At 46.1% G+C, this 27,911-nt stretch overlaps 1 protein-coding gene across 2 annotated transcripts in view; it reads right to left on the bottom strand.

Annotated features, from left to right (window-relative positions):
• CCDC80 (coiled-coil domain containing 80) overlaps positions 1 to 26,655 on the bottom strand; it is a 181,026-nt gene extending 154,371 nt beyond the window's left edge. The window contains exons 1-3 of one of the 2 annotated variants that reach the window (XM_069761671.1): positions 26,319 to 26,655; positions 4,225 to 4,301; positions 1,873 to 3,755 (exon numbers count right to left, since the gene is read on the bottom strand). In XM_069761671.1, the coding sequence (XP_069617772.1) occupies positions 1,873 to 3,744 (1,872 nt within the window). In that variant the 5' untranslated portion in view covers positions 3,745 to 3,755; positions 4,225 to 4,301; positions 26,319 to 26,655. The remainder of the gene's footprint in view (positions 1 to 1,872; positions 3,756 to 4,224; positions 4,302 to 26,318) is intronic. The other variant, XM_069761670.1, reaches the window with a different exon arrangement.
• Positions 26,656 to 27,911: the final 1,256 nt, after the last annotated feature.

Raw genomic sequence — 27,911 nt, 5'->3', positions numbered from 1 at the left:
TGCTGCGTGTTTGATGCTGTGAACAGCCGCAGCGTCAAACTCGCAGCATCCAGATGTTACAGCATAGTGGAGGGGATTTCCTGATATTGAATCATATCTATCTATCTATCTAGTTAATAGATAGATAGATACGATAGATAGATACGATAGATATATAAGATAGATATAGCTATAGATAGATAGATCTATCTATAGCAATATCTATCTATCTTTCGTATCTATCTATCTATCTATCTATCTATCTATCTATCTATTATGTAATGGAGAGGACTCCTAAGAGTGTGCATGTAAAGGAGAGGACTCCTAAGAGTGTGCATGTAATGGAGAGGACTCCTAAGAGTGTGCATGTAATGGAGAGGACTACTAAGAGTGTGCATGTAATGGAGAGGACTCCTAAGAGTGTGCATGTAATGGAGAGGACTCCTAAGAGTGTGCATGTAATGGAGAGGACTCCAAAGAGTGTGCACGTAATGGAGAGGACTCCTAAGAGTGTGCACGTAATGGAGAGGACTCCTAAGAGTGTGCATGTAATGGAGAGGACTCCTAAGAGTGTGCATGTAATGGAGAGGACTCCTAAGAGTGTGCATGTAATGGAGAGGACTCCTAAGAGTGTGCATGTAATGGAGAGGACTCCTAAGAGTGTGCATGTAAAGGAGAGGACTCCTAAGAATGCACATATCTTAGAGAGGACTCTTAGCTCTTGTTCATCAACATGCAGTATATGGCTCGTTTGTAGGTGAATAGTGAAGGAATGCAAGTGAAAAATTACATAATTTGAAATAGCATCTTTTTTATCTAATATTTGGTGGAAACTATAATTGAAGAGGGTTTCAAAGAGTTCATTTAATGTATATACCATTTCCATTAAAGTCAAATAAAAGCTTGCAGAGTTAATGATAACACACTGTAATACCATAAACATTACAAATGACAAAAGTTAGGAAAGGGCAACTAGTTTTATATTAGATCAGGTAATAAAGAACTCAACAAACACTAACACAGAGGGCTGCTGCAGTCTTCGGAGGTTGTCACATTCTCCTTCACTTTGGAAACAGGACATTACAATTATTGTGTGCTTTTAAGTAAGACTTAGCAGTCTTGTGGTGGCAAAATCATTTGATGAGTGGTGTACCATAGCTATAGTGATCAATTGGGGTCCCAGTAGTTAGACCTGCACAGGTCATACATTTTATGACTATACCATGGATGCATTTTGCTGGGAAAACCTTTTCAGTTAACCTCAGAGGGAACAAAATCAAAAATCATGTTGTAATCTATATTTATTAATCAAACTTATGTGTTGCTATGCTTATCATATTCAAGTCTGATATAGTGTCCATATGGCTACCATTAACTTTAAGTTTCTTTACTTGCAATTTATTCCTAGATGAAGAATGATCACATTAGTATCTAACCTATGCATGTAATAATTTTCTGCAACTTCATTATCTCCTTAAAGGGTTTTCCACTAATATGATACTAAGGACATATCCTTAGCATAAGACATCAATATCAGATCAATTAGGTCCAAAACCCTGCACCCCACTGATTAGGTCTGACAGGGTCCAGACATAAATAGTGTATGGAGGGAAACACCATAGTTCCATACACTGCTTAGTTGCCGCTCTTGGATCAGCTGCTATTTGATGGCAGTGATGGATGTCAAAATCCCATGATCTGAAATTGATGACTTATCATTACATTAGGTCATCAATATCATAGTCGTGGAAACCCCTTTAAGTTCATACAACATACTGTTTCCTACAACACTACAAGCCAGTCCTTACAAGCTCAGCAACTGATTTCTAATACTAGAACAATAATATATGTTTTAAAATGGTTACATATCAGATAAGAGCCTGAAAGACCTACCAATAATCTCCGTTTGCCTTCAAAGTTGTGCAGGAATGTTGTCAAAGATTTTTTCGGAGCTTCAGTAACGGTCTTTTTCACTGCCTTGATATAACTCTCTTCATCACCTTTTCCTGCCTTTTTATTTTTTTTGTTGCGATCTTTTTCTGCCTTAACTTTTTTATCGGACTTGTCTTTTTTAGATGTTTTATCTTTCTTTGGAGGTTTCTCTAACTTATCAGCTTTTTTTTTCTTTTTATCAATCTTCTCAGGTTTTTCCCCCTTTTTCTGGTCTTTTTCCTTTTTGGGTGGAATATTTACCTCTTCTATAGTTTCTTCGACTTGTGAAGTTGTGGTTTTGCCAGGGTTAAATTTATCATCATATTCATTTGTAAATATTTTCTCAACGCCTTTCTTTTTAGATGATTTAGTCTTCTGAGGTTTCTTTTGAGTTGATGTGACATCCTGGGAACTTTGGCCTTGTCTATCTGTACGGTTATCCCCAAACCGCCCTGTGTTTTCTTTTGTATAATGCTCTGCAGTGGTTGTTGAAACAACAGGAGCGACTGTGTGGGACTCATGGACCACTGGTTTGTTTGTTTTGCTTGTAGTAGCAAAGTGCTTTCCTGTCTGCACATGCTGTCTATCTCTGTGTTTATCGGTTCTCACAGGAAAATAGGGCCTTGCTGTTTCTGGATCACGAGTTGTTACTTCAGCTTGCACAGGCAATCTATGAGATTCTGAAGTGGTCATAGACTTAGTAGACCATGGTTTCTGTGTTGTGGGAAGAACGGTTGTTGGCACTGTTGTTGGTGCTCTTGAAGCTGTAGTTAGGATTCGTGTAGTGGCATTTGTGGAAGGTGCAATAGTTGTTATTTTAACTGTGGTTGAAGGTGTGGATGGTGCTGTGTAGGGTTTTCTTGTACTTTTAACTCTAGTTGACCTTGTAGGGATGACGTTTCTTTTTGGTTCCTCCTTCTTAACTGTGATTTGGATAGTTTCACTAGCTGGTGTAGGCTTTGTACCGCTTGTAGTACTACTGCTACCACCTCTCTCTCCTTCTTCAGAAACTTGACCTTCTACACCAGCTGCTTTACATTTTTGTACAAAACCTTTTTGCCTGAGTTTTTCTATTTTTCTAATGGGACTTTGATCAATGACCTCATACATTGCTTCTAGACGAACAGGGTAAGGATATCTTTCCTCTATTTGCAAAGTCTTCTTGAGGAGAACCATACCAAACTTTCCTTTTTCCAGTTTCAAAGAAGTCATCATTTTTGGCACAATTGCTGGATCAATAGGCTGCTCTAAGATCTTTCCTTCATTTGTAATTCGTCTTATTTTCCCTCCTTCTTCTCCTTCCTCGTGGAATATGACAATCTGTTGAATATGTCTTTCCGCAAGTTCACAATACACATCATTTTTCAGAAGGCTCATCATGAGTCGGTAATAGCCATCAGATGCATGAGGCGAGGAGATAATCCATACTCTGTTTTTGCCAGCAAAGCTAGCAAGAATATTAGGTGAACTCGCAGTAGATGGAAAACGTGCTGTCCTAGAACGTGCAGATGTGGCGCTGTCATCTTTCAACATCCTAGCTTGTGGTTGCCTCACACCAGCTCTTTGTTGTGTGTTGACCCTTTTAACATGAGTTTGACTTTCATCTCTCTGCATAGTTTGTGATAAGTTTCTTTTCAGTAAAACCCTATTTACAGATTTATTTTGATTTATTTGTAGATGGCCATGCTGTCTGTGGGAAGGTAAATTTCCATTGTGTGATGTACTGCCAGCTCCATTGTCTCTGTGAAGTGCTCTTCTTTGAGTTTTGTCAGAAGCACATATTAACCACACTGCCACCAAGATTGCCAGACGTAATATTAGAGTCCTATTCATTGTGCTATTATCTGAAAAATACAGAAGTAATATTCACTAGATGATAATATAAAAATAATTGTGGTATAGGCAAAAACATTGTATTGTCTCATGAAAACCCAAAGTTTAACAAGATGAGCATAACATATTAGAACATGTAAAGCTTGTACACACGTGGTCAAAATTGTTGGTACCCCCCTGTTAATGACAGTAAAACCCACAATGGTCACAGAAATAACTTGAATCTGACAGAAGTAATAATAAATAAAAGATCTATTGTAATGAACAAATGAATGTCAGACATTGCTTTTCAACCATGCTTCCACAGAATTAAAAAAAAAAAAACTCATGAAATAGGCCTAGACAGAAATGATGGTACCCCTGAAAATAATGTGACAAAAGGGACATGTTATATCTAGGTGTGTCCACTAACTAGCATCACAGGTGTCTACAATCTTGGAATCAGTGAGTGGGCCTGTATATAGGGCTACAGATACTCACTGTGCTGATTGGTGACATGATGTGTATCACATTCAACATGGACCAGAGGAAGCGAAGAAAAGAGTTGTCTCAGGAGACTAGAAAGAAAATAATAGACAAACATATTAAAGGTCAAAGTTATAAGACCATCTCCAAGTAGCTTGATGTTTCTGTTACTACAGTAGTACATGTTCAGAAATGTAAGTGCAGCGCCCCAGAGTCCTGGTCGTTGCAGTAATGTTGTTCTTCCACCAGGGGGAGTGATGTTACGTCTGAAGGCAATAAAGGAGATCACCTTACCAGGTATCACAAACCACACAACACACTTCACACTCCAGGCCACCAGGGGGAGCCATGCTTCTATCTATTAGGGCACTCCTCAGAATTAGATAAAACTGGGAGTCTGGACAGAAAGTTAGGCAGAGGCAAGGAGATGTAGACTGAAGCTGAAGCTGGCTGGAGTGAGAGAGAGCCAGATGCAGACTGAGGTCTGTGGAGGACGAGTGTCCACGGAGCTGCGCCTGCCCCACGTGCGGCAGCATCCAAAGAACGAGACATCAGAAGGGAATTGTCTTCTAGTGAGTGAGAAACGAAGTCATAGCAAAGGAGAGGAATACCAGAGGGAGACCAGCCAGGAGCAGGCTGCTTCCTTCTAAAGCGCAGAAGCCAGTAGCCAGAACACTGAGGGAGTAAGGATCTCTATGCTTTACTTCAGAAACTGGCAGGACCGTTAATTTTACGCTGGCTGCCTGACCTTATACCCAGGAGGCATGGGGGCAACTTGTGGGGGGCTGGGGCATCGTAGGGTCCCTGTTAAAAGCCTCAGGCCAGCAGGCATACGGGTTTGTCCTATCCATCAGGGGGACAGAGAAAGAGACATTACATCTACAATAGTTGTGAGGACCTCACCGAGAAGCTCAGCAGGGAGGAACTACAGCACTCAGGTGCTAGAGGAAGGCTACTGATTTCCACCTGGATAAGGGGGACTCTGGATTTGCCTTCGGACTGGCCGGATTCTGCCTGCCACGTGATCCGGTGCTCTGGACTGTGGACACTGAAGCCTTCAGTAAAGGTAGAGACTGCAACCTTGTGTCCTCATTCTTTACTGCGCCTCACACCATCCATCACCTACACTCTGGGAAGCCCTGGGGACATACTTCACCTGTGGGAAGATGTACCATCTAGCTGCCATAACATCAACCCAGTGGACCCCTAAGCAGCGTTGGTCACCCTGACCGAATACCACAGGTGGCGTAACGAACACTATCCCTTAAAAGACCTTTCCCCATTTACAACGGACGCCCCCCTAGGGCCACGGACCGGGTCAGCCACAGTGACATCCCTGACGAGAACCGAAGGGCCCGGCTCCGAGTACCCCATTGCCCTAATGTGGGGGCGCTCCAATAATTTTGGCATCATGAACAGGATCTACTTAAGCCTGAAAAATCAGGTGATGTGCGCCTAAGAACTGTGCCAGAATTGTATTTGAACTGTTTCTGCTGAAAGACTGTGTATTGCCATTTACCGCCAAAATTCCCGCCAAAACCGCTGCCATTACAGCGCCACGAGAAGCGCAGGAGAAGAAGGGCGGGGAGTTGTTTGCGTGAATGAACTGAGAAGCGTGAAAAATAATGGCCGCCCAGTCTAAATATCTTTACACCTTGAGGACGTGTCCGTCAGCAGCTGAGATCCACCTCCTGATCCTCAATGGCGGGCGGAGACCAAGAACAAGAAACCGCCCATGGAGGAGAGAGCGGAAAAAGGACGAGGAAGGAGACAGCCACATGGAGGATGCCATGGCCAGCCACCCGGAGCCAGAGCGTGGGGTCGGAGCAGAGGACTCCCCCAGCTACCCAGAGAGGCACCGAAACCAGGCCTCCACCGCTGACGCTGATTCCCTGCAGATTGGGATGGAAGAGCTGATTGACCAACTACTGCAGCTGCGGGTGAAGACCAAGGCCCAGTACCGGGCACCGTCTGCAGAGGACCTACCGGCACCAGCACCGCCACCGCTCCAGGAACCGCTTCTAGCACCACTGCAGACGTCGCCGCCAGCAGAACCAGCCGATGTAGGGGACACCGCTGTGGCAGGTAAGAACACTGACCCTGCCTCGGTGACGGAAGACTCGCTGATAGGCCCCGTAGCAGCGCCACCTCCTCGCAATACCTACCGCCTGCAGCGTCTCGACCAATGGGACCAGGCCACGGGGATGGAGCAGTTTATGCAAGCCCCAATCGCGCCTACCACCCGTATGGGTGAAGTATATGCAGAGCGGACCGTGTACCGCTGGGTGAATCCTGGATCGGACTTCATGGGGTTCCCCGGGGGAGACAAACAGAAAGGAGAGACTGTGGAAGTTTTGAGTTGGGAGGACTACCAGGCCCAGCTTGCCCACAAGTGGGAGGAGAGACACCAGGCCCAACACAAGGCTCATGATCAACGTGACCTAGCAGTCAAGGCCCAGGCCCGCAAGGACCGCACCACTCACCAGGCCCCGCGTAAGCAGGGCATGGTCGTAGCCTTCAAACTCCGAGGAGGATGGGGCTTTATCAATGAGCAAGGACTGTATGCCGAGGTCTTTGCAAATAGGAGGGACATGGAATCCCACCTCTGGGAAGGCCACCCAGACCGAGACTTGTATCCAGGGGACACGATCACCTACACCAGACATTTCGGTGAAAAAGGCTGGTTTGCCCTAGACGTGCACAAGAAAAGAGACACTGCGACACATCACGCGAGAGCTCCAGCTGTGCCGACCCCGTAACCACCGCGTCCCCATGTGTACGTGCCACTGCAACCACTACTACCACCACTGTTACTCTGGCATGTACCATCATTAAGACCACCACATGCACCATCACAAATACTACCACTGTTGTGGCTACATAGTTAACACCCGTGGTGGCCTGTGCTTTAGCTACTCCGGAACGGAACACTGTGGGTACTCAGACCCCCATCTGGAGTGAGGGAGCTCCCTATGTAGCTGCAACTTTGTGTCCTCGTTCTTTACTGCGCCTCACACCATCCATCATCTACGCTCTGGGAAGCCCTGGGGACATACTTCACCTGTGGGAAGGTATACCATCTAGCTGCCATAACATCACCCCAGTGGACCCCTAAGCAGCGTTGGTCACCCTGACCAAATACCACAGGTGGCGTCATGAACACTATCCCTTTAAAGACCTTTCCCCATTTACAACGGATGTCCCCCTAGGGCCACGGACCGGGTCAGCCACCGTGACATCCCTGACGAGAACCGAAGGGCCCGGCTCCGAGTACCCCATTGCCCTAACGTGGGGGCACTCCATAAGATCCATGGGACTGTAGCCAACCTCCCTGGACGTGGCTGCAGGAGGAAAATTGATGACGAACCAAAAAGACGGATAATACGAATGGTAACAAAAGAGCCCAGAAAAACTTCTAAACAGATTAAAGGTGAACTTCAATCTCAAGGAACATCAGTATCAGATCTCACCATCTGTCGCTGTAGGAGCCAAAGTGGACTTCACGGGAGATGACCAATGAGGACACCATTGTTGAAAAAAAATCATAAAAAAGCCAGACTGGAATTTGCGAAACTACATGTTGACAAGCCACAAAGCTTCTGGAAGAATGTCCTATGGACAGATGAGACAAAAATGGAACTTTTTGGCAAGGCACATCAGCTCTATGTTCACCGATGGAAAAATAAAACATATCAAGAAAAGAACACTGTCCATGTTCTGGAGCTGCTTTGCTGCATCTGGCACAGGGTGTCTAGAATCTGTGCAGGGTACAATGAGATCTCAAGACTATCAAGGGATTCTAGAGTGAAATGTGCTGCCCAGTGTCAGAAAACTTGGTCTCAGTCGCAGGTCATGGGTCTTGCAACAGGATAATGACATAAAACACACAGCTAAAAACACCCAGGAATGTTGGACTATTCTGAAGTGGCCTTATATGAGCCCTGACCTAAATCCTAATGAGCATCTTTGGAAAGAGCTGAAACATGCCGTCTGGAAAAGGCAACCTTCAAACACGTGACAACTGGAGCAGTTTGCTCTTGAGGAGTGGGCCAAAATACCTGTCGAGAGGTGCAGAAGTCTCATTGACAATTACAGGAATTGTTTGATTGCAGTGATAATAATAATAATAATAATAATAATAATAATAATTTTATTTATATAGCGCCAACATATTCCGCAGTGCTTTAAAAATTATAGAGGGGACTTGTACAGACAATAGACATTACAGCATAACAGAAATCACAGTTCAAAATGGATACCAAGAGGAATGAGGGCCCTGCTCGCAAGCTTACAAACTATGAGGAAAAGGGGAGACACGAGAGGTGGATGGTAACAATTGCTTTAGTTAGTCGGACCAGCCATAGTGTAAGGCTCAGGTGTTCATGTAAAGCTGCATGATCCAGTTAACTGCCTAAGTATGTAGCAGTACAGACACAGAGGGCTATTAACTGCATAAAGTGTATGAAAACATGATGCCAGGAAACCAATTATGTTTTTTTTTTGAATGGGCCACATAGGGATAGTTAGGTTAATGCGTTGAGGTGGTAGGCCTATCTGAACAAATGAGTTTTTAGGGCACGCTTAAAACTGTGGGGATTGGGGATTAATCGTATTAACCTAGGTAGTGCATTCCAAAGAATCGGCGCAGCACGTGTAAAGTCTTGGAGACGGGAGTGGGAGGTTCTGATTATTGAGGATGCTAACCTGAGGTCATTAGCGGAGCGGAGGGCACGAGTAGGGTGGTAGACTAAGGGTATGTGCCCACGCTGCAGATTTTCCTGCGGATTTTTCTGCAGCGGATTTGGAAAATCTGCAGTGCAAAACCACTGTGGTTTTCACTGCGGATTTTCTTGCGGTTTGTTCTGCGGATTCTTCTGCGGGTTTTCACCAGCACTTTCCTATTGGTGCTGGTTGAAACCCGCTGCGGAATCCGCACAAACAATTGACATGCTGCGGAAAATAATCCGCAGCGTTTCCACGCGGCTTTTTCCGCAGCATATGCACAGCGTTTTTTTTTCCCCATAGGTTTACATTGTACTGTAAACTTTGGGAAAACTGCTGCGGATCCGCAGCGGCCAAATCTGCTGCGGATCCGCAGCAAAATCCGCAGCGTGTGAACACAGCCTAAGACCAGAGAGGATATGTAGGGTGGTGCTGAGCCATGGAGTGCTTTGTGGATGAGGGTAGTAGTTTTGTACTGGATTCTGGAGTGGATGGGTAACCAGTGTAATGACTGGCACAAGGTAGAGGCATCGGTGTAACGGTTGGTGAGGAATATGATCCTGGCTGCAGCATTAAGGACAAATTGGAGCGGGGAGAGTTTGGTAAGAGGGAGGGCGATTAGTAGGGAGTTACCATAGTCCAGACGAGAATGAATAAGTGAAACAGTAAGAGTTTTTGCAGAGTCAAAAGTAAGAAAAGGGCGAATTCTAGAAAAGTATGACCCCAAGGCAGCGGGCATGTTGCTTTGGAGTAATGGTGGAACCGCACACAAAGATGGCAATGTCAGGCAAAGGTAGGTTAATAGAGGGAGAAAAAACGAGGAGTTCAGTTTTTGATAGGTTCAGTTTCAGATAGAGGGAGGACGTGATGTTAGAGACAGCGGTAAGACAATCACTGGTGTTTACTAAAAAGATCGGCGTCATAACAGGAGAAGAAGTGTATAATTAGGTGTCGTCAGCATAGAGATGGTACTGGAACCCAAATCTACTGATTGTTTGTCCAATAGGGGCAGTATACAAAGAGAAGAGGAGGGGACCTAGGAGTGATCCTTGAGGAACCCCAACAGTAAGGGGAAAGTTTTAGCTGTGATTTAGCAGTGATTGCCTCTAAAGGTTGTGTTAACAAAATATTAAGTTAAGGGTACCATCATTTCTGTCCAGGCCTTTTTCATGAGTTTTTTTTTTCTTTTAATTCTGTGGAAGCATGGTTGAAAAGCAATGTCTGACTTTAATTTGTTCATTTTCATAGATTTTTTATTTATTATTACTTTTGTCAGATTCAAGTTATTTCTGTGACCATTGTGGGCTTTTCTGTCATTAAAGAGGGGTACCAACGATTTTGACCACATGGGGAGCTGTCCTTTATGAAATTATATGTCTAGAAACCTGTCTAAAACAGTAAGCGTGGTGACCCTGCTTAGCCTGATGCCCAGTCATATTCTACAAAACTGACTCTGGGTGACGTATCCTGCAGGAGAGATTCTGAATCAGCTTACTGGACTCCATAGCCCTGGGGTGCACAAACTCATTTGATCAGAGGGCCACATTGTTAGATCAAACCAATACCAAGGACTGCATTAAAACTGCAAGGAGATCTGTGGTGTCAAAAAACGCCATTAACCTGCAAATACAGGTTACTCTGCAGTTTAATTTTGTTCTCAAGCTGTGCGGCTGCCATACTGAAAGCCCCACTGCCGGGAGGAAATTAACTTTATTACTTTGGTTTTCAGTCACAGAGTTGTGGCTTCAGTCACCACTCAGTACATAGTGAGCGGGGGCTGTAATGGTTCCCCTACACTGACTGACAGGCCGCTGTACAGTGGTTCAGTCCAGAATCGTCTCTCAGACAGTGCCAGGGTGTGGTTACAGCTTCCGCTATGTAAGGTGACTGAAGCAGGGCCAACTGCACCTGTATGACTGAGAGTGTGAGGCTGGTAGCCGGGCTTTCAGTGTGGCATCCACACGTCTTTAGAACGCTAGTACCCTGCAGAATTATCCTATACTTGCAGATTAATAATGTTTTGGGACATGATAGGTCTCCTTTAAAGGGGTATTATAATCTAACATCTATATACATAATTGTCTAAGGGGTACTTCCGTATGTCTGTCCTTCTGTCACGGTTATTCATTCGCTGATTGGTCTCGGCAGCTGTCTGTCATGGCTGCCGCGACCAATCAGCGACGGGCACAGTCTGATTAGTCCCCCCCCTACTCCCTTGCACTCACTGCCCGGCGCCCGCTCCGTAATCCCCTCCGCTCACCGCTCAGACAGGGTTAATGGCAGCGGTAATGGCCCGCGGTGTAACGCACTCCGTTACCGCTGCTATTAACCCTGTGTGTCCACAACTATTTACTATTGATGCTGCCTATGCAGCATTAATAGTAAAAATATGTCATGTTAAAAATAATAATAAAAAAAACCTGCTATACTCACCCTCCGCCGCCTTTCTCGCTCATCGCCACGCTCCTGGGACCGCTCCATTGCAAGCGGCAGCTTCCGGTTCCGTCCCAGGGCTGGTGTGTGACAAGGACCTGCCGTGACTTCACGGTCATGTGACCGCGACGTCATCATAGGTCCTGCTCACACCAGCCCTGGGACCGCAAGCTGCCGCTTGCAATGGAGCGATCCCAGGAACGTGGTGAGGAGCGGGAAAGGCGGCGGATGGTAAGTATAGCAGGACTTCAATGGGCTATAGGTGAGTATATGTTTATTTTTTTTTTAAGTCTCTATACTACGTGGCTCTGTGCTGGGCAATATACTGCGTGCCTGGGCAATATACTACGTGGCTCTGCTATATACTATGTGGCTGGGCAATATGTGACTGGGCAATATGCTACGTGGCTGGGCAATATACTACGTGGCTGGGCAATATACTATGTCACTGGGCAATATACTACGTGGCTGGGCAATATACTATGTGGCTGGGCAATATACTACGTGACTGGGCAATATACTACATCGCTGGGCAATATACTACGTGGCTGGGCAATATACTATGTCACTGGGCAATATACTACGTGGCTGGGCAATATACTACGTGACTGGGCAATATACTACATCGCTGGGCAATATACTACGTGGCTGGGCAATATACTACGTGGCTGGGCAATATACTACGTGGCTGGGCAATATACTACGTGGCTGGGCAGTATACTACGTGGCTGGGCAATATACTACGTGGACATGCATATTCTAGAACACCCGATGCGTTAGAATCGGGCCACCATCTAGTATGACATAAATGCCTTATAGGTTTTATTAATTCCATATCCAAGACCCCCATGCATCTGAAGGATGGAGTTTACTTGCTCACCTGTTCTTAGTCTAGAAAGAAAAAGGCCATGCATCTGTGTGTTTCTCTCTACTGTAAATGGAGGGAATCTGTCAGTAGGATTTCACACCTCAAACTGACTGCAGTAACATTTCTGCTGATGCACACGGAGATTCATGCCATATATGTGCCAAATTCATTGAGTGGGGTGCTCTTGTTAATGAATTTGTTCTGCCTTATTGGCACACAAAACATCAGTCTTAATGGATCGGGGGCTTTAGTTTTTGGAGAGGTTGTCCCCCGAGTTGCCAGCTGTCCATAAATTCATGAAAAGTTCACAAAAGACAGGTGCTTTATTCTGCTGCCCATAGTGTCCGTCAGAAAAAAACAGCCTCCTTGATTTTTTTTTAAAAGCATCGTGATGTTATGTGTTATGTCAGGTCTTATACTCCAGTCACATCTGGAACTGCAGTCACTGTTTTACTATAACATCATAGCTTATACTCCAGTCACATCCAAAGCTGCAGTCACTATTCAGCTGTTACATTCTGCATTATACTCCAGTCACTTCAAGAGCTGATGTCACTGCTGCGGTCATCATAACTTTTACTCCAGTTACATCAGAGCTTCAGCAAATATTCTGCTGTTGCATCATGTCTTATCCTCCAGTCACCTCCACAGCTGCAGTCACTATTCTACTGTTACATCATGCCTCAAACTTCAACAACATCCAAGGCTACAGGCCCTATTCTGCAGTTATATCATGTCTTATACTCCAGTCACCTCAAGAACTGCAATCACTATTCTGCTGTAACATCATGTCATATACTCTAGTCATAGCCAAAGCTGCAGTCACTATTCTCCTGATTCAGTATGTCTTGTACACCAGTCATATTCATAGATGTAGTCACTCTCTCCTGTGTCATTGACAAATACTCCAGTCACATCCAGAGCTGCAGCCACTTTTATGCTGCTGTATCATACCTTATCATTCAGCTATATCCAGAACCATCTACTGTGGCTTGTGAAAGTATTCACCCCCTTGAAATTGTACCTATATTGTTACATTGCAACCTGTGTTTAAATATTTTTTTTTTAATCAAATTTGTGTGTGAAACATCAGCACTAAATAGTCTAAGTTGGTGAAGTGAGAAACAATAGGCATAAATTACATTTATGGGATAAAATAAATACAAATTGGCATGTGCATATGTAGTCAAGTATTTTTGCTATGAAGCCCCTAAATACTTCTTGTGCAAGCAATTACCTTCATAAGCCACATGGTTGGTGAAAGAAGTCCACCTGTGTGCAATCTAAGTGTCACATGGTCTGTCAGTATATACACAACTTTTCTGAAAGGCCACAGAGGCTGCAACACCATTAAGCAAGAGTCACCACTAACCAAACACCATGAAGACTAAGATCTCCAAACAAGTCAGGGACAAAGTTGTTGAGAAGTACAAGTCAGGGTTTGGTTATAAAAAAATATCCCAATCTCTGATGATCCCCTGGAGCACCATCAAATCCATTATGATCAAATGGAAAGAACATGGTACCACAACAAACCTCTATGAGATGCCATCTACCAAAACTCTCAGCCCGGGCAAGGAGGGCACTAATCTAAGAGGGAACACAGAGACCAAAGGTAACCCTGAAGGAGCTGCAAAGTTTCCAAGCAGAGACTAAAGTATCTGTCCATACAATGACTAAGCCGTACACTCCATATATGTAGCCTTTATGGAAGAGTGGACAGAAAAAAACATTTACTTACATACAAATATTGTAGGACTCATTTTGAGTTTGCCAAAAGACATGTGTGAGACTCCTCAAATGTTTGGAGGAAGGTGCTGTGGTCAGATGAGACCAAAATTGAACTTTTTGGCCTCTAAGGTAAACCCTATTTCTGGTAACAAACCTAGCTCATCACCTCAAGAACACCAATCCCCACAGTGAAACATGGTGGTGGCAGAATCATGCTATGGCAATGTTTTTTGGCGGCAGGGAAAAGGAAAATTGTCCTAGTCAAGGGGAAGATGGATGGTGCGAAATACAGGGATATTCTTGAGCAAAATCTGTTTGTCTGTCAGTGATTTGAGACTGGGACGGACGTTCACCTTCTAACAAGACAATGACCCAAAGCATACTGCTTATGCAACACTAGTGGTTTAAGGGGAAACATGTAAATGTTTTGGAGTGGCCTAGTCAAAGCCCAGACCTTAATCCAACTGAGAATTTGTGGTCAGACTTGAAGATTGCTGTTCACCAGTGGAAACCATCTAACTTAAAGGAGCTGGAGCAGTTTTGTCTTGAGGAGTGGGCAAAAATCCCAGTGGCAAGTTGTGGAAAACTCATAGAGACTTATCCAAAGTGACTTGCAGCTGTAATTGCTGCAAAATGAGGCTCTACAAAGTACTGACTTTAGGGGGTGAATAGTTTTGCACACTGAAGTTTTCAGTTATTTTGTCCTATTTGGTGTTTGTGTCACAAAAAAACAGAACATCAAATGTTCACAGTTGTAGGCATGTTCTTTACATGAACTGATGCAAACCCTAAAAAACCCCAAAACAATGAGATTCCAAAGTGACTGTATAAACAACCTCACAGAATACCTCACAGTGAATGCATCGCCATAACACTATATACACTTTGTTTATTCTATCTTTTCAATTCTATATTTTTTGTGATTCTTGGGCATTATGCTGAAAATTTGCCACTGTCCGTGATTTGTGGTCCAGTTGTCCAGAAAATATGCAAGAGTAGGTTGGTAATTGTGTTTGTCCTACAATGACAACGTATAACCTTTCCCAAGGTGGCAGACTGGCATAGGGATTGTCCTGGACTTTCTCCATCAGATTCCAGATGGGGGCTGGAACAAAGCGCAGCTGGGAGGAGGCCCCCCATGACTGCTTTGAGCCGGGCGGTCTTTTTAAATGATGCTCCGGCTGGGGATAGGAGAAAGGAAAGGGGGGAGGGGTTTAGAAGGGGGAGGTAGTAGGGAAAGTGCGGGAAAACCGCCATTCCCTACCTTGATCCAAGAGAAGGAAGAAGTGCAGGATGGCGTCAGCGGAGTCCATGCTGGTCCAGCTCCGAGAGATGGCCAGATCCAGAAGAGGGGGCTGGCTTGAGGCCCAGCTGGCCTCCATCATTGGTGCCGCAGGAGGATCCGGGCAGAGCTCACGGGGCAGGAGGACCAGGCCCCCAGAGAGACTATCTCCGGATCTCCCGGCGCGTGGCAGGCGCAGGCTCCGGAGCCCCTCCAGGGACCCTGCGGGCGGTGAGTCTAGCGGCGCTGCCTCCCCCGGCCGCTCCGGCAGGAATCCAAGCACCCGGCCTGCACGCGCCGGGCGGCAGACTCAGGACACCGCCGCTGCTGCCGGGAGCGCTGGACCGGAAGTGCGGCCTGCGCGATCCAGGCAGAGCGCAGCCGCAGCTTCCGCCGCTCCTGGCAGGTCCCCAGCTAGCAGTGGGCGTGCGGCCGCCGCTCCACCAGCTCCATCCGGTGTCCCGGCGCCCAGGGGCAGAGCGGCCGCCGCTTCCCCTCCCCCCGCGTCTCCTGCCCCCACCAGATCCACAGCACCCAGGGGGCGCGCGGCGGCAGGTAGAGGGAGAACAACGCCGGGAAGAGCAGCCCGGCCAGGCAGAGCGACACAGCCAGGAGGAGCAGCAAGAGGAGCAGCAAGTCCAGGAGGAGCAGCACGGCCAGGACGAGCAGCGGCAGCAGCAACCAGGAATCCGGCCCCTTTACCTGCGGCAGGCACCCACAGCCCATCACCTCCCAGGGTGCCTGCTGGGATGACCACTAGGAGTACGCAGGCGGCGGACGGTCAGCGGTCAGGGGATCTTCTACGTCCCGCCTGTACGGAACGGCGCAGCGGAGGGAGAGATGCAGGCAGCAGTGTCGAGCTGCCTGCCCGGGAGCGAAGATCGTTACACGACCGGGCGGGCTCGCCCGGGTTGGAACACGGGGATCGGTCGCGGTCGCCCAGGAGATCTCCGGAGCATAGGGCAGCGTTTACCCGTTACCCATCGGACGGTGAGGTGGCGGGAGATACTGACGGCGGGCGAAGGAGTGGATCGTTACAGCAGCTACAGCACGCTCGGGTCCCCCCTGGTGACGAGGAGGCCAGGGGCACGGGCCTGGGGCAGAGAGGGCTAGCGGCGCAGCAGTTCCAGCACGCTCGGGTCCCCCCTGGTGACGAGGAGGCCAGGGGCGCGGGCCCAGGGCATCGACGCGGTGAGGAGGTGTCGGAGTCCAGCGGTGATCGGCAAAGGAGGTCGGAGCGACAGGGATCCGGAGGTCCGGCTGGCGGGGACACAGCACCCGCGCAGCGTTGTGAGTATGAGTCTACGTCTGGTTTGTCGCCCGCAGGGGCCGGGTTGCAGGAAGCTAGGGGAGGTCGGGTGGCGGTGTGTGAGGAACGGCAGAGGAGTGGGCCGATTGTGGCAGAGGTGCCAGGTATGCAGGATTTATTGCAGGGTATGTCGCAGATTTTGCGTAGATTGGAAGGGGGGTCGGCAACGGGGGTTGCCGCATCGCCGGTGGAGGCGTGGTTGGCTGGGCGAGGGGTGGTACCCCCGTCGGGAAGTGGGTTGGTAAGCCCTAGTCGGGTATTGGAGGTGGCATCGGCAGGTGTATCAGTGTCGGTTCAGACAGAGAAGGAGAAAGGTGATACGGTCAAATTAGATGACAGAGCGAAAGGGGAAGTTTATGTGTGCTTTGAGGGGCCGTTGGGAGCGCATTTAAAAAAGGAGGTGAAGGAGAAGATTTGGAGAGACGAGTATGTGGAAATATTTTCCTTGCTCCCGTTGGAGAAGTTTAACTTGGATAAAGGGAAAAAAGACGATAGCAAAAAGGAGGAGGAAGAAAAGCGGAGGTGTCGGTTAATTCCGCAGACATTTGTGAATTGGTTACAGGCATTCGCAATATTGGCGAGCGTAGTGGGGGAGAAGGTGCCCGAGAATTGCTCGGGTTTGTTTTGCTATCTAGACTCGATTGGGGAGGCGCATCGTACATACGGCGGTCAGACGTGGCTGCGGTATGATGAGCAGTTTAGGCAGAGAAAAGCGGTGAGGCCGGAAATTAGGTGGGACCAGAAGGATATAGGCCTATGGCTGAAGGTTATGGCCCCAGCTAGACATGGGCAGTCCTTTCATGGGTCCGGGGGTGGTGGCAGCCAGCAGGCGGGACACGGAAGCAGTAGTCAGGGTGCACAGGGAGCTGGCAGTTTAATGACGGGCAGTGTAAATATGGTAACACCTGTAAATTTAAGCATGTGTGTTCCCACTGTAACGGAAGTTCACACGGGGCTTCAAAGTGTTTCAGGAAGGGAAAAGGAAAGCCAGTTGTGGGTGCCGGTCAAGAGGGAGAGCCCGGTGAGGCTTCACGAGATGGCCCCCTTTCTAAATAGGTACCCTGATCAGGTGAAGGCAGGTATTATTTTTAATGGTTTTGCGGATGGTTTTAGGATTCCTCCCCCGAGTCACGAGGTTCCTTTTTTGATTAAGAATTTGCGGTCGGCGATGTTGCATGCCGAAGTGGTTGATGTTAAACTCAAGAAAGAAGTGGAGTTGGGAAGGATGTCTGGGCCGTTTTTGAACCCGCCGACTGAGGGCATGGTGGTTTCCCCCTTGGGGGTGGTGCCTAAGAAAGAGCCGAATAAGTTTCGGTTGATTCAACATTTGTCGTATCCAAAGGGTCGGTCGGTAAATGATGGCATCGCCCAAGAGCTGTGCTCTGTTTTGTATACATCATTCGATGCAGCGGTGCAGTGGGTGAGAAGGCATGGCCAGGGGGCGCTGTTGGCAAAGACGGATATTGAATCGGCCTTCCGTTTGCTTCCAGTGCATCCGGACAGTGTTCCGTTATTAGGTTGTTTTTGGAATGGTGGTTACTACTTGGACAGATGTTTGCCAATGGGCTGCGCCATTTCTTGTTCATTGTTTGAGACATTTAGTACGTTTCTGGAGTGGGTGGTTAGGGACGTGGCGGGAGTTCAGTCGGTTATCCATTATTTGGATGATTTTTTGTTTATTGGGCCGCCTGATTCCGCAGTGTGTCGTAATACGTTAACGGCTATGTTTTGGGTCGCAGAGCTTTTTGGAGTTCCATTAGCGGCGGATAAGACAGAAGGTCCCAGCACGGCGTTGAGTTTTTTGGGAATTCTAATTGACTCCGAAAAAATGGAGTGTCGGTTGCCGGAGGATTAGTTGGCCATGCTGCAGCAGGAGGTTGAAAGAGCTAGAAGAAAGCGGAAGTTGACTTTGAAAGAGTTGCAGTCTCTTTTGGGTAGATTGAATTTTGCATGTCGGATCATACCCATGGGCAGGATATTTTGTCGCAGGTTGTCGGTTGCGACGGCAGGCGTGAAGGAGCCGCACCATTTTATTCGCCTGAGCAAAGAACACAAAGATGACTTGCTAGTGTGGCAACGTTTCCTGTGCAATTACAACGGGCGGTCATTGATTCAGCAGGAGGTCTTGACAAACTTTGATTGCGAGATATTCACGGATGCAGCCGGTTCGGCTGGTTACGGGGCCTATTGCGGTGGTCGTTGGTGTGCCGGACGGTGGCCAAGCCAGTGGAGAGACTTGGGCCTTACAAAAAACCTGGTCCTGTTGGAATTGTTTCCTATTGTGGTAGCGGTTTACATTTGGGGGGAAATGTTTGCTAACAGAAGGATTCGTTTTCATTGTGATAACATGAGCGTTGTGTCGGTGATCAACAGTTTGTCGGCCTCATCTCCCCCGGTGATTAAGTTGGTGAGGGAGTTGGTTTTTCGGTGCTTGGAGCTGAACGCTTGTATTTCGGCGGTGCATGTGCCGGGTGTGCAGAACTCAATAGCAGATGCATTGTCTCGTTTCCAGTGGGACCGTTTTCGGGAATTGGCGCCGGACGCGGAGATCTCGGAAGAGGAATGCCCTTTGCATCTCTGGAGCGTGATTATGGACGAGCGGGCCGGTTGATTCAGGAGTCTGTTACGAGCCAAACATGGGCATCATATGAAGCATCTTGGCGGGTATGGCAAAGTTGGGTGTCGGTGTGGGGCCAGTTGGTGTCTGAAGAAGACAGGATGTTGGCAGTATTATTCTTGATCGGGAAGGCGGCGGAAGAAGGTTGGTCAGTTTCAAAGGTTAATAAATTTGTTGCTGGATTGGCTTTTGCTTTTAAGTTGCAGGGGTTGGTGGACGCGACAAAACATTTTATGGTCAGACAGGCACTTAGGGGTTTTAGGAGAGGTAATCAGACGATTGACCGTCGCCGCCCCATTTCGTTTAGCCTTTTAGAACGGTTGGGTGGAGTCTTGGAGATTATTTGTGGTTCGGGTTTTGAGTTGGCGTTGTTCCGCCTTGCCTTTTCATTAGCATTTTTTGGGGCCATGCGCGTTGGGGAACTGGTGTCGGCGTCCAAAGTTAGAGCTGGGGGTTTGTTGGCGGAGGATGTGGAAGTTTGGACGGGGGGTATCGTTTTTTGGATTCGGCGTTCAAAGACTGACCAAATTGGGAGGGGGAGACGTGTCGTGCTGGGGAGGGTTAACGGGTCTCTGATGTGTCCTAGAGGTTGTCTGGAAGCATACTGGCAGTTATGGTCAGGCAGATCTGGCCCTTTGTTGTGTCACGCAGAGGGGTCATTTTTGTCACGCTTTCAGTTCATTGCAGTGTTAAGAAGGGGCTTGCAGGAGTTGGGCCTTTCTCCGGATATGTTTGGGTCGCATTCATTTCGTATCGGGGCGGCATCAGAAGCTGATAGTTTGGGTTTGGGTGCGGAGGATATTTGTAGAATTGGCAGGTGGACTTCCAATCGTTACTTAAGTTACTTCCGTCATTAATTTAGTGGTGTGATTATGATTTTGTATTTGACCCCAGTGTTTTTTTTTTCTTCATGCATCTTGTTGCAGGTATGTCCCCTTACTTAGCCTGGATCTTCGGACATTCGTTCGTTCATTGGGGGGCGCTGCGGGCCGAGGTCAGGCCGGACGGTAGGCAACTGGGCTTTAGTAGGCGTCAAGTTGTCATTCGGTGGTTGGGATATAGGGGGATGGTGTGGGGCAGGGCCCTTCCTGAATTTTCTAAGGCGGTTCGGTTAGATAGACAACCTGACATTTTAATCGTGCATTTGGGGGGGAATGACTTGGGTGTGCGGCCTATCAGGGAATTGATTAGGGACATACGGTTCGATTTGTTGAGGTTGCAGGTATCATTTCCTGGGGTGTTGATTGTGTGGTCAGATATTGTGCCTAGAAAACGGTGGAGGGGGGCTAGATCTTTGAAGGGTATTAATAGGGCTAGGGTCAAGTTGAATAGGGCAATAGCGGGTTTTGTTTCTAGGAACGGGGGGATTAGTGTTAGACATTTTGAATTGGAGTCAGGGCTGGGTAATTACTGGTTGGAAGACGGAGTCCACTTAAACGCGATTGGGATTGATTTGTGGACTTTAGCATTGCAAGAAGGAGTTGAACGGGCGTTGGTGGCGTTGGGGCACTCACGAGCCTGAGGTGGTCAGGGCTGTTCGTGTGTGGTGGGGGGGTGGGGGTTCTTGGAGTTGACGCTGATTGGTTGGGGGAAGGAATTGGAGCATAATTACAGGCAATTTAAAATGTGGTGGGGTTGGATCTGGCATTTTGGTATGGGCTCTGGACGGGGTTTTACCCTGGGAGCTGTTGGTGGTTTCTTCTCTTCCCGGAACGGGATGTACGGTGCCCTCGAGCTGGTTTTCACGGCTGAGGGTAATATGGTGGTCGATCTTATCTTGTGGGGTTTTGCCAGATCTTTTTAGCTCCAAGAACCCTCCCCTCGAATTTATACTGTTGTATTTATGTTATGTTAATTTTGTTAATAAAAGTTGGCCGCTGTGGCCAAAATATCCAAAAGAATAATTGGTTATGTTTTATTTAAGGAAAGGTTGGGGCGGTGGGCAGTCTTGGTGGTTAGGTTACATACGTAGGAAAAGACCGTACTCGGCATACGCGGTCATGGATAATAAATGCATTGTCAGTGCGCCTCATTTTTATGACCATGGTGTTCCTGGTTGTGAGATCCCTAGGATTCAGATGCCTGGATATGCGCTAAAATGTAAATACAGGATTACCCCTTCAAATGCAACTATAGTATAAAATCTTTATGGACTTTGTAATGTATTAACTATTTATTGCATATGGACCAGAAAGCCCAGACTCACCGCAGATCTCCTGACCAGAACTCATAGCCTCTTAAGAGGCAGTACATTTGGGTCGGGAGATGAGCAGTCAGTCAGACATTTCAGTCTGCATACAGATGATGTAATAAGTCCTTCTGTACTTGGTCTAGGGAATCTGTTACCCGGTTTAGGCTGCCTAATCTGAGAGCAGCATAATGTAGGGGAAGAGACTCTGATTACAGGGATGTGTCACTTACTGGTCTGCTTTCTGTAGTTGTGATAAAATCACTAGAGCGCTAAAAACCTGCAGTCAGGTAGTCCTCCATAATCATGAGATCTGTATAACCCCACCATCGATTGACAGCTTTCTGCCTATGCACAGTGTATACAGAAAGTTGTTGATCATTGGTGTGGGCAGCGTTATACAGAGCTCAGCATTCAGAGCGGGGGTGTCAAACTGCATTCCTCGAGGGCTGCAAACAGGTCATGTTTTCAGGATTTCCTTGTACTGCACAGGTGATAATTTAATCACCAACTCATTATTTGTGTAGGTGATTAAATTATCACCTGTGCAGTTCAAGGAAATCCTGAAAACATGACCTGTTTGCAGCCCTCGAGGAATGCAGTTTTACACCCCTGATTCAGAGAACTGGTAGCTCTACAGCAGAGAAAACAGTTTTTAGGCTACGGCCAGAGAGAAATGGCCAATTATGCAAATGACACTTTGATCACAGTTTGATCCGAGTGTCAGCTTAGCGTGATATGATTCCCTTGGATGAGAAAATTGTAGCACACTGTGAGGAGCAGATGAAAAAATATGTCTTCGACTGCACTCAGATGTCATCCAAATGCAGTCCGATATTTCCACACACCCATAGACTTGAATGGGCGAGTAGCATCTGATTAGAAAGTAAAATCACAGCGTGCTGCAATTTTTTTCAATGAGAGATTCTGTCCCCATTGAATAACATTGGTCCCATTTTTATCAGATAAAAAAATCGGATAGCACTCGTCTGATGTACATGCTGGTGGGAGCGAGCCCTTAATCAAACTATAACAACCAATAAAGAAGATGACACATCACTGGGATCAGGGTCTCTGTCCCTACATTATGCTGCTCTCAGACAACGTAGCAAAAACCTGGTTACAGATTCCCTTTAAGATGATATTGTGCTTAATAAGTATCATAACCCAACACATCAGAAGTAGGTTAGTCAATATTTGGCCTCCTATGACCCACACTTAATGTTCAATACCCAGTGCAATGCATTGCGTTGCATTAAGGATACCTACGGTTGTGTACTTAACACTTTTTATACTATACATTAGGCAATAGGAATATCTACTATATAATTGTCTAAGGGTCACTTCCGTCTTTCTGTCTGTCTGTCCTTCTGTCACGGATATTCATTGGTCGCGGCTTCTATCTGTTGTGGAAATCCAAGTCGCTGATTGGTCGCGGCAAAACAGCCACGACCAATCAGCGACGGGCACAGTCCGGAAGAAAATGGCCGCTCCTTACTCCCCGCAGTGAGTGCTCGGCGCCCGCATACTCCCCTCCAGCCACCGCTCACACAGGTTTAATGCCGGCGGTAACAGACCGCGTTATGCCGCTGGTAACGCACTCCGTAACCGCTGCTATTAACCCTGTGTGTCCCCAACTTTTTACTATTGATGCTGCCTATGCGACATCAATAGTAAAAAGATCTGTTAAAAATAATTAAAAAACAAAAAACCTGCTATTCTCACCCTCCGTCGTCCGACGATGCGCTCGCGCCTGCCGCCATCTTCCGTTCCCGGCGATGCATTGCGAAATTACCCAGAAGACTTAGCGGTCTCGCGAGACCGCTAAGTCATCTGGGTAATTTCGCAATGCATCCTGGGAACGGAAGATGGCGGCAGCCGTGCGCGTATCGCCGGAGCTTCGGTGGATCCCAGGGGGTGAGTATATAACTATTATTTATTTTAATTATTTTTTTTAACAGGGATATGGTACACTGCTGTATACTACGTGGGCTGTGTTAGATACCGCGTGGCTGCTATATACTATAGGCAGTGTTATATACTATGTGGGCAGTGTTATATACTGCATGGGCTGTGCTATATATTACGTGGCTGTGCTATATACTACATGTGCAGTGTTATATACTACGTGGCTGTGCTATATACTACATGGGCAGTGTTATATAGTACGTGGCTGCTATATACTGCGTGGCCTGTGTTATATAGTATGTGGCCAGTGTTATATACTGCGTGGCCTGTGTTATATACTATGTCGCCTGTGTTATATACTGCGTGGCTGCTATATACTGCGTGGGCTGTGTTATATAGTACGTGGCTGTGTTATATACTGCGTGGTCACTGTTAACGCATCGGGTATTCTACAATATGTATGTATACAGCAGCCACATAGTATATAGCACAGGCCACGTAGTATTTGTTTGCTATCTACTACTTTGCTCCTATATACTACGTGGCCTGTGCTATATACTTTGTGGCTGCTATATACATACATAAATACATATTCTAGAATACCCAATGTGTTAGAATTGGGCCACCATCTAGTGTTATCATAATTATTAAGCAATGATCCATATTTGAGAAACACACTAATGATTGTCAGACATAAGACGTTCCACTTTTTATCTTTAGCACTGATAATAAAATAGTGAGAAAACCTTGAGTCAAATACACAGAAATCACAGCATAATGCTACAGTAATGAAATCTGATCCTGAACTTTGTACTGGTGCTGAGATGAGAAATGTTGTTGTAACAAAATGGTGTTAAATTGGCCTTCCAAATTGTTTATGTACAAAGCCCGGAAAAATTCAGTCCGGTTAGACATACGATGACATGGTTCTGGGATTACCTAGGAATAGGCCAGCAATATGTGATTGGTGGGGATCAGATGTTGTATCCCCCTCCACCAATCAGCAGCATGAAAGGAGCAAGGAGGACTAGGATGAAGTATCAGATGCAGCATCATGCAGGAGGGCAGACATTAATGACTAACCCCAAGGCTAAGGTTACACGACCGCCTTCTCTCCATCCGAGAAAATCGGTCCGATTATGATAATCAGAGTTCGATCAGAGGGTGATCAGAGTAGAATCTGATTTTCTCGGAGGTGGAGGTTAAGAAAATATTATCTCCTTCTCAATGATGTCACCCGAATGTGGTCCGATTTTGTCTCCTGACCCATTGACAGGGATGGGCAAGTGCCATCCAAATTGTGCATGCTGCTATTTTTTTCCTAGGATTACTCAGTCCAAGGATAAAGATGGAGATGTGCACAGCCCTTTAGAATAACCTAGGCACGCGTTTTATCCCTCAATACCACAGATAGCACTCATCCGATTAAATGGCGTCAGCGCAAGATCTAAGAATAGTTCATAGACGTTAAATGGTTAAATTCTATAGTATCAAACTGGGTTACGCTTAAGCGCCATTTTACCCCCCCCCCCCCCCCCAAACAGAAGATCTTTTGTTTTTTTACTTCAACCATTTTCCATGACTTATGGGACAACTCTCCTATGCTTTAACTGACAATACAATTCATCTAAAAGGGGAAGGGACTTGCCAAGTCTCGGCCCCTATCACCAGGGGCCCCACATCAGCTGCATGGCCTGCTCATGTGTTTCCAATCCTCTTGGCTTTCTTGTGATTTTGTGCTTTGTAGCACTGTCAACACTTCAGCATGCAAAGTAGGACAGCGTAGATATACACACAAACTATATATATCTATCTACCTGGGCAATATACTACGTGGCTGGACAATATACTACGTCACTGGGCAATATACTACGTAGCTGGGCAATATACTACGTGGCTGGGCAATATACTACGTGGCTGGGCAATATACTATGTAGCTGGGCAATATACTACGTGGCTGGGCAATATACTACGTGACTGGGCAATATAGTACACGGCTGGGCAATATACTACGTGGCTGGACAATATACTACGTGACTGGGCAATATACTTTGTGTCTGGGCAATATACTACGTCACTGGGCAATATACTACGTCATTGGTCAATATACTATGTGTCTGGGCAATATACTACATGACTGGGCAAAATACTACGTCACTAGGCAATATACTATGTGCCTGGCAATATACTACGTAGCTGGGCAATATACTACGTGACTGGGCAATATACTACGTGGCTGGGCAATATACTACGTGGCTGGGCAATATACTATGTGGCTGGGCAATATACTACGTAGCTGGGCAATATACTACGTGACTGGGCAATATACTACGTGGCTGGGCAATATACTATGTGGACATGCATATTCTAGAATACCCGATGCGTTAGAATCGGGCCACCATCTAGAATATATATATAAATATATATATATATATATATATATATATATATATATATATATATCTATTAAGTATAGACCATTGCATTTTACTATCCCCCTCCATATAACATCCCACTGAGTCATATATGTCTCAACCCTCCCCCACTCCTCCAACATTTCTCCGTACAGCTGAACATTTGGTTTTGGAAGTCTGTTTTGGCTCTTTGAACAAATACTTCAATGTTACTCATTAAGTTCATGCAGTCAGCTGTATCAATATAGTTCAACATGGAAATTAAGGTTATTTGCTGCGTCTGGGGCCAATTCTTTTTCAAAGGGTTAAACTTCTCTATAGCAACTCATTGTGAGTAAAGTAAACCGTCCTGGTGGGAAAATGCAGAAGAAACTGCAGAATAAGGGAATAATGGCTTACATCTTCTACATAAAGTTTCTTCTGGTGACCATGCTTTCCAGAGTTTTCTACAACTTTCCAGTGTTTCATTACAGTAGTGCATGAACATAATGAACCTCGGAAATCATGTCGAAAGCCTCTGCCAACTTTGCTCTTATGTACAGAATCTGGTGATCCTGGACAGTATGGATAATGTGGGAGTCTATAACCAGTGCAGTACAGACATTGAAAAGAATGGGGATAAGATATTTGATATTACCTTGTCTGGTCTGCTAGACTTCACACCTCCATTTCTAGGTGTTGATGGAATCGATTGTCCTCCTAAAGCATCTGCTTGTTTAGATGTTTAGAGTTTTCTTCCTCATTTTCTTCTTCTTGGTCCTTTGTTTGAGGGAGGGATGAGAATGGATTGAGTGACGGACACTCGTGACTGAAGGAAACGACACAAGTTTTTCTTTGACCAGTGTTTATTCTTCTCCTCGACTCCTGTTTCCTGTGCACTTTTAATATTTCGTTTCACTGAGAAGAGTTTAGAGAGGAAACGTCTACTCCGCTGTTAAACACATTCACACAAGATCTGCAGTCTCTGCAAGCCAGAGGAAAAAAATTGGGAAGAATTTAACTGATCAGCAGAACACCGCCTCCTGCCCAATGGAAGCAATGAGGGAGGGCTGAGGACTGAGATTTACTTATGGGGCTGAAACATTACACATCACCAGAAAGTGAGGAAGCATGATAGCTAGTAGCTTCACACCCTACATTGCATTGCTCTGGATTTCTTGGACATTTAAACAACTTTTAAATACTCCAAATTCTCAGAACTTTGTCATCCTGTAGTATAAATAGCTGCACACAGTCCCGATATAGAGGCTTAAAACTTCACAATATTTTTTCACGACTCGGAAATTGAGCAAAAATATTGCAGCTTTTGGCATTTACTCTTCAGTCCCAGCCAGCTAGGCCAATATTGTCGTAGCATGGGTGAAGTATGGGCAGGACGGCGATTGGCTACCTCCAGCCATTACATTCATGAAAAGTTACCCTACGTTGAGTCGTAAAATTCAAGAAAAGTTACCCTACGTCCATTAGTAAAATTCATGAAAATGTTCTCCAGTAACTTACTCCAAAAATGTACTCCAATCCTTGACTGCAGTAAATTTCAGGCAGTAGCGCATGCCTTTTGAGAGATGTGCATCATTCATTAAGTGGAGTGCTCTTAATGAATTAGGCACATCATATTCCATAGAGCACATTCATTTAGACTGGTGTACACAATGCCAGTCTTAAAGAAGGACCTTTCATTAAATTTTTCATGTTGAACTGGAAATTATCAATCAAAGAACTTGATACCTAATAAGTTATTTATTCTTAAGGAAATACTCCCATTAGGGTTGAGCGAACCTGAACTATAAAGTTCAGGATTTGTACCGGGCACCTAGTGTCTGGTACCGAACCTCAAACACAGACTTTTTTACCAGACGTTTGGTTTACTGTTCGGTTTCAGATGCCAAATAACGTTTGTTGAATGGCTGCAGCACAGCCAATTAACAAGCTTTTAGGCTGTGGGCACTTCCAGAGCAATCACAGCCATGTCAAGTATTGGCATGGCTGTGATTGGCCGGTGCATCACGTGACCCTGACTGTATAAATGCCTAACCAATTTTTTCTCCTCTGCATCTATGTCTGTGGGAGTAGTGTGCCTAAACCCAATTTTTTTCTCATTTGCACCCGTGTCTGTAATAGTACTGTGTGTAGAACCAAATGTTTCCACTCTGCACCTATGCCTGTGGGAGTAATGTGAGTAAAAACAAATATGTCTACTCTGCACCCATGTCTGTGGAACTGATATGCG

This window comes from Ranitomeya imitator, chromosome 3, assembly GCF_032444005.1.
Source record: "Ranitomeya imitator isolate aRanImi1 chromosome 3, aRanImi1.pri, whole genome shotgun sequence".
Lineage (NCBI taxonomy): Eukaryota > Metazoa > Chordata > Amphibia > Anura > Dendrobatidae > Ranitomeya > Ranitomeya imitator.
This window is presented reverse-complemented; position numbering and strand designations above follow the sequence as displayed.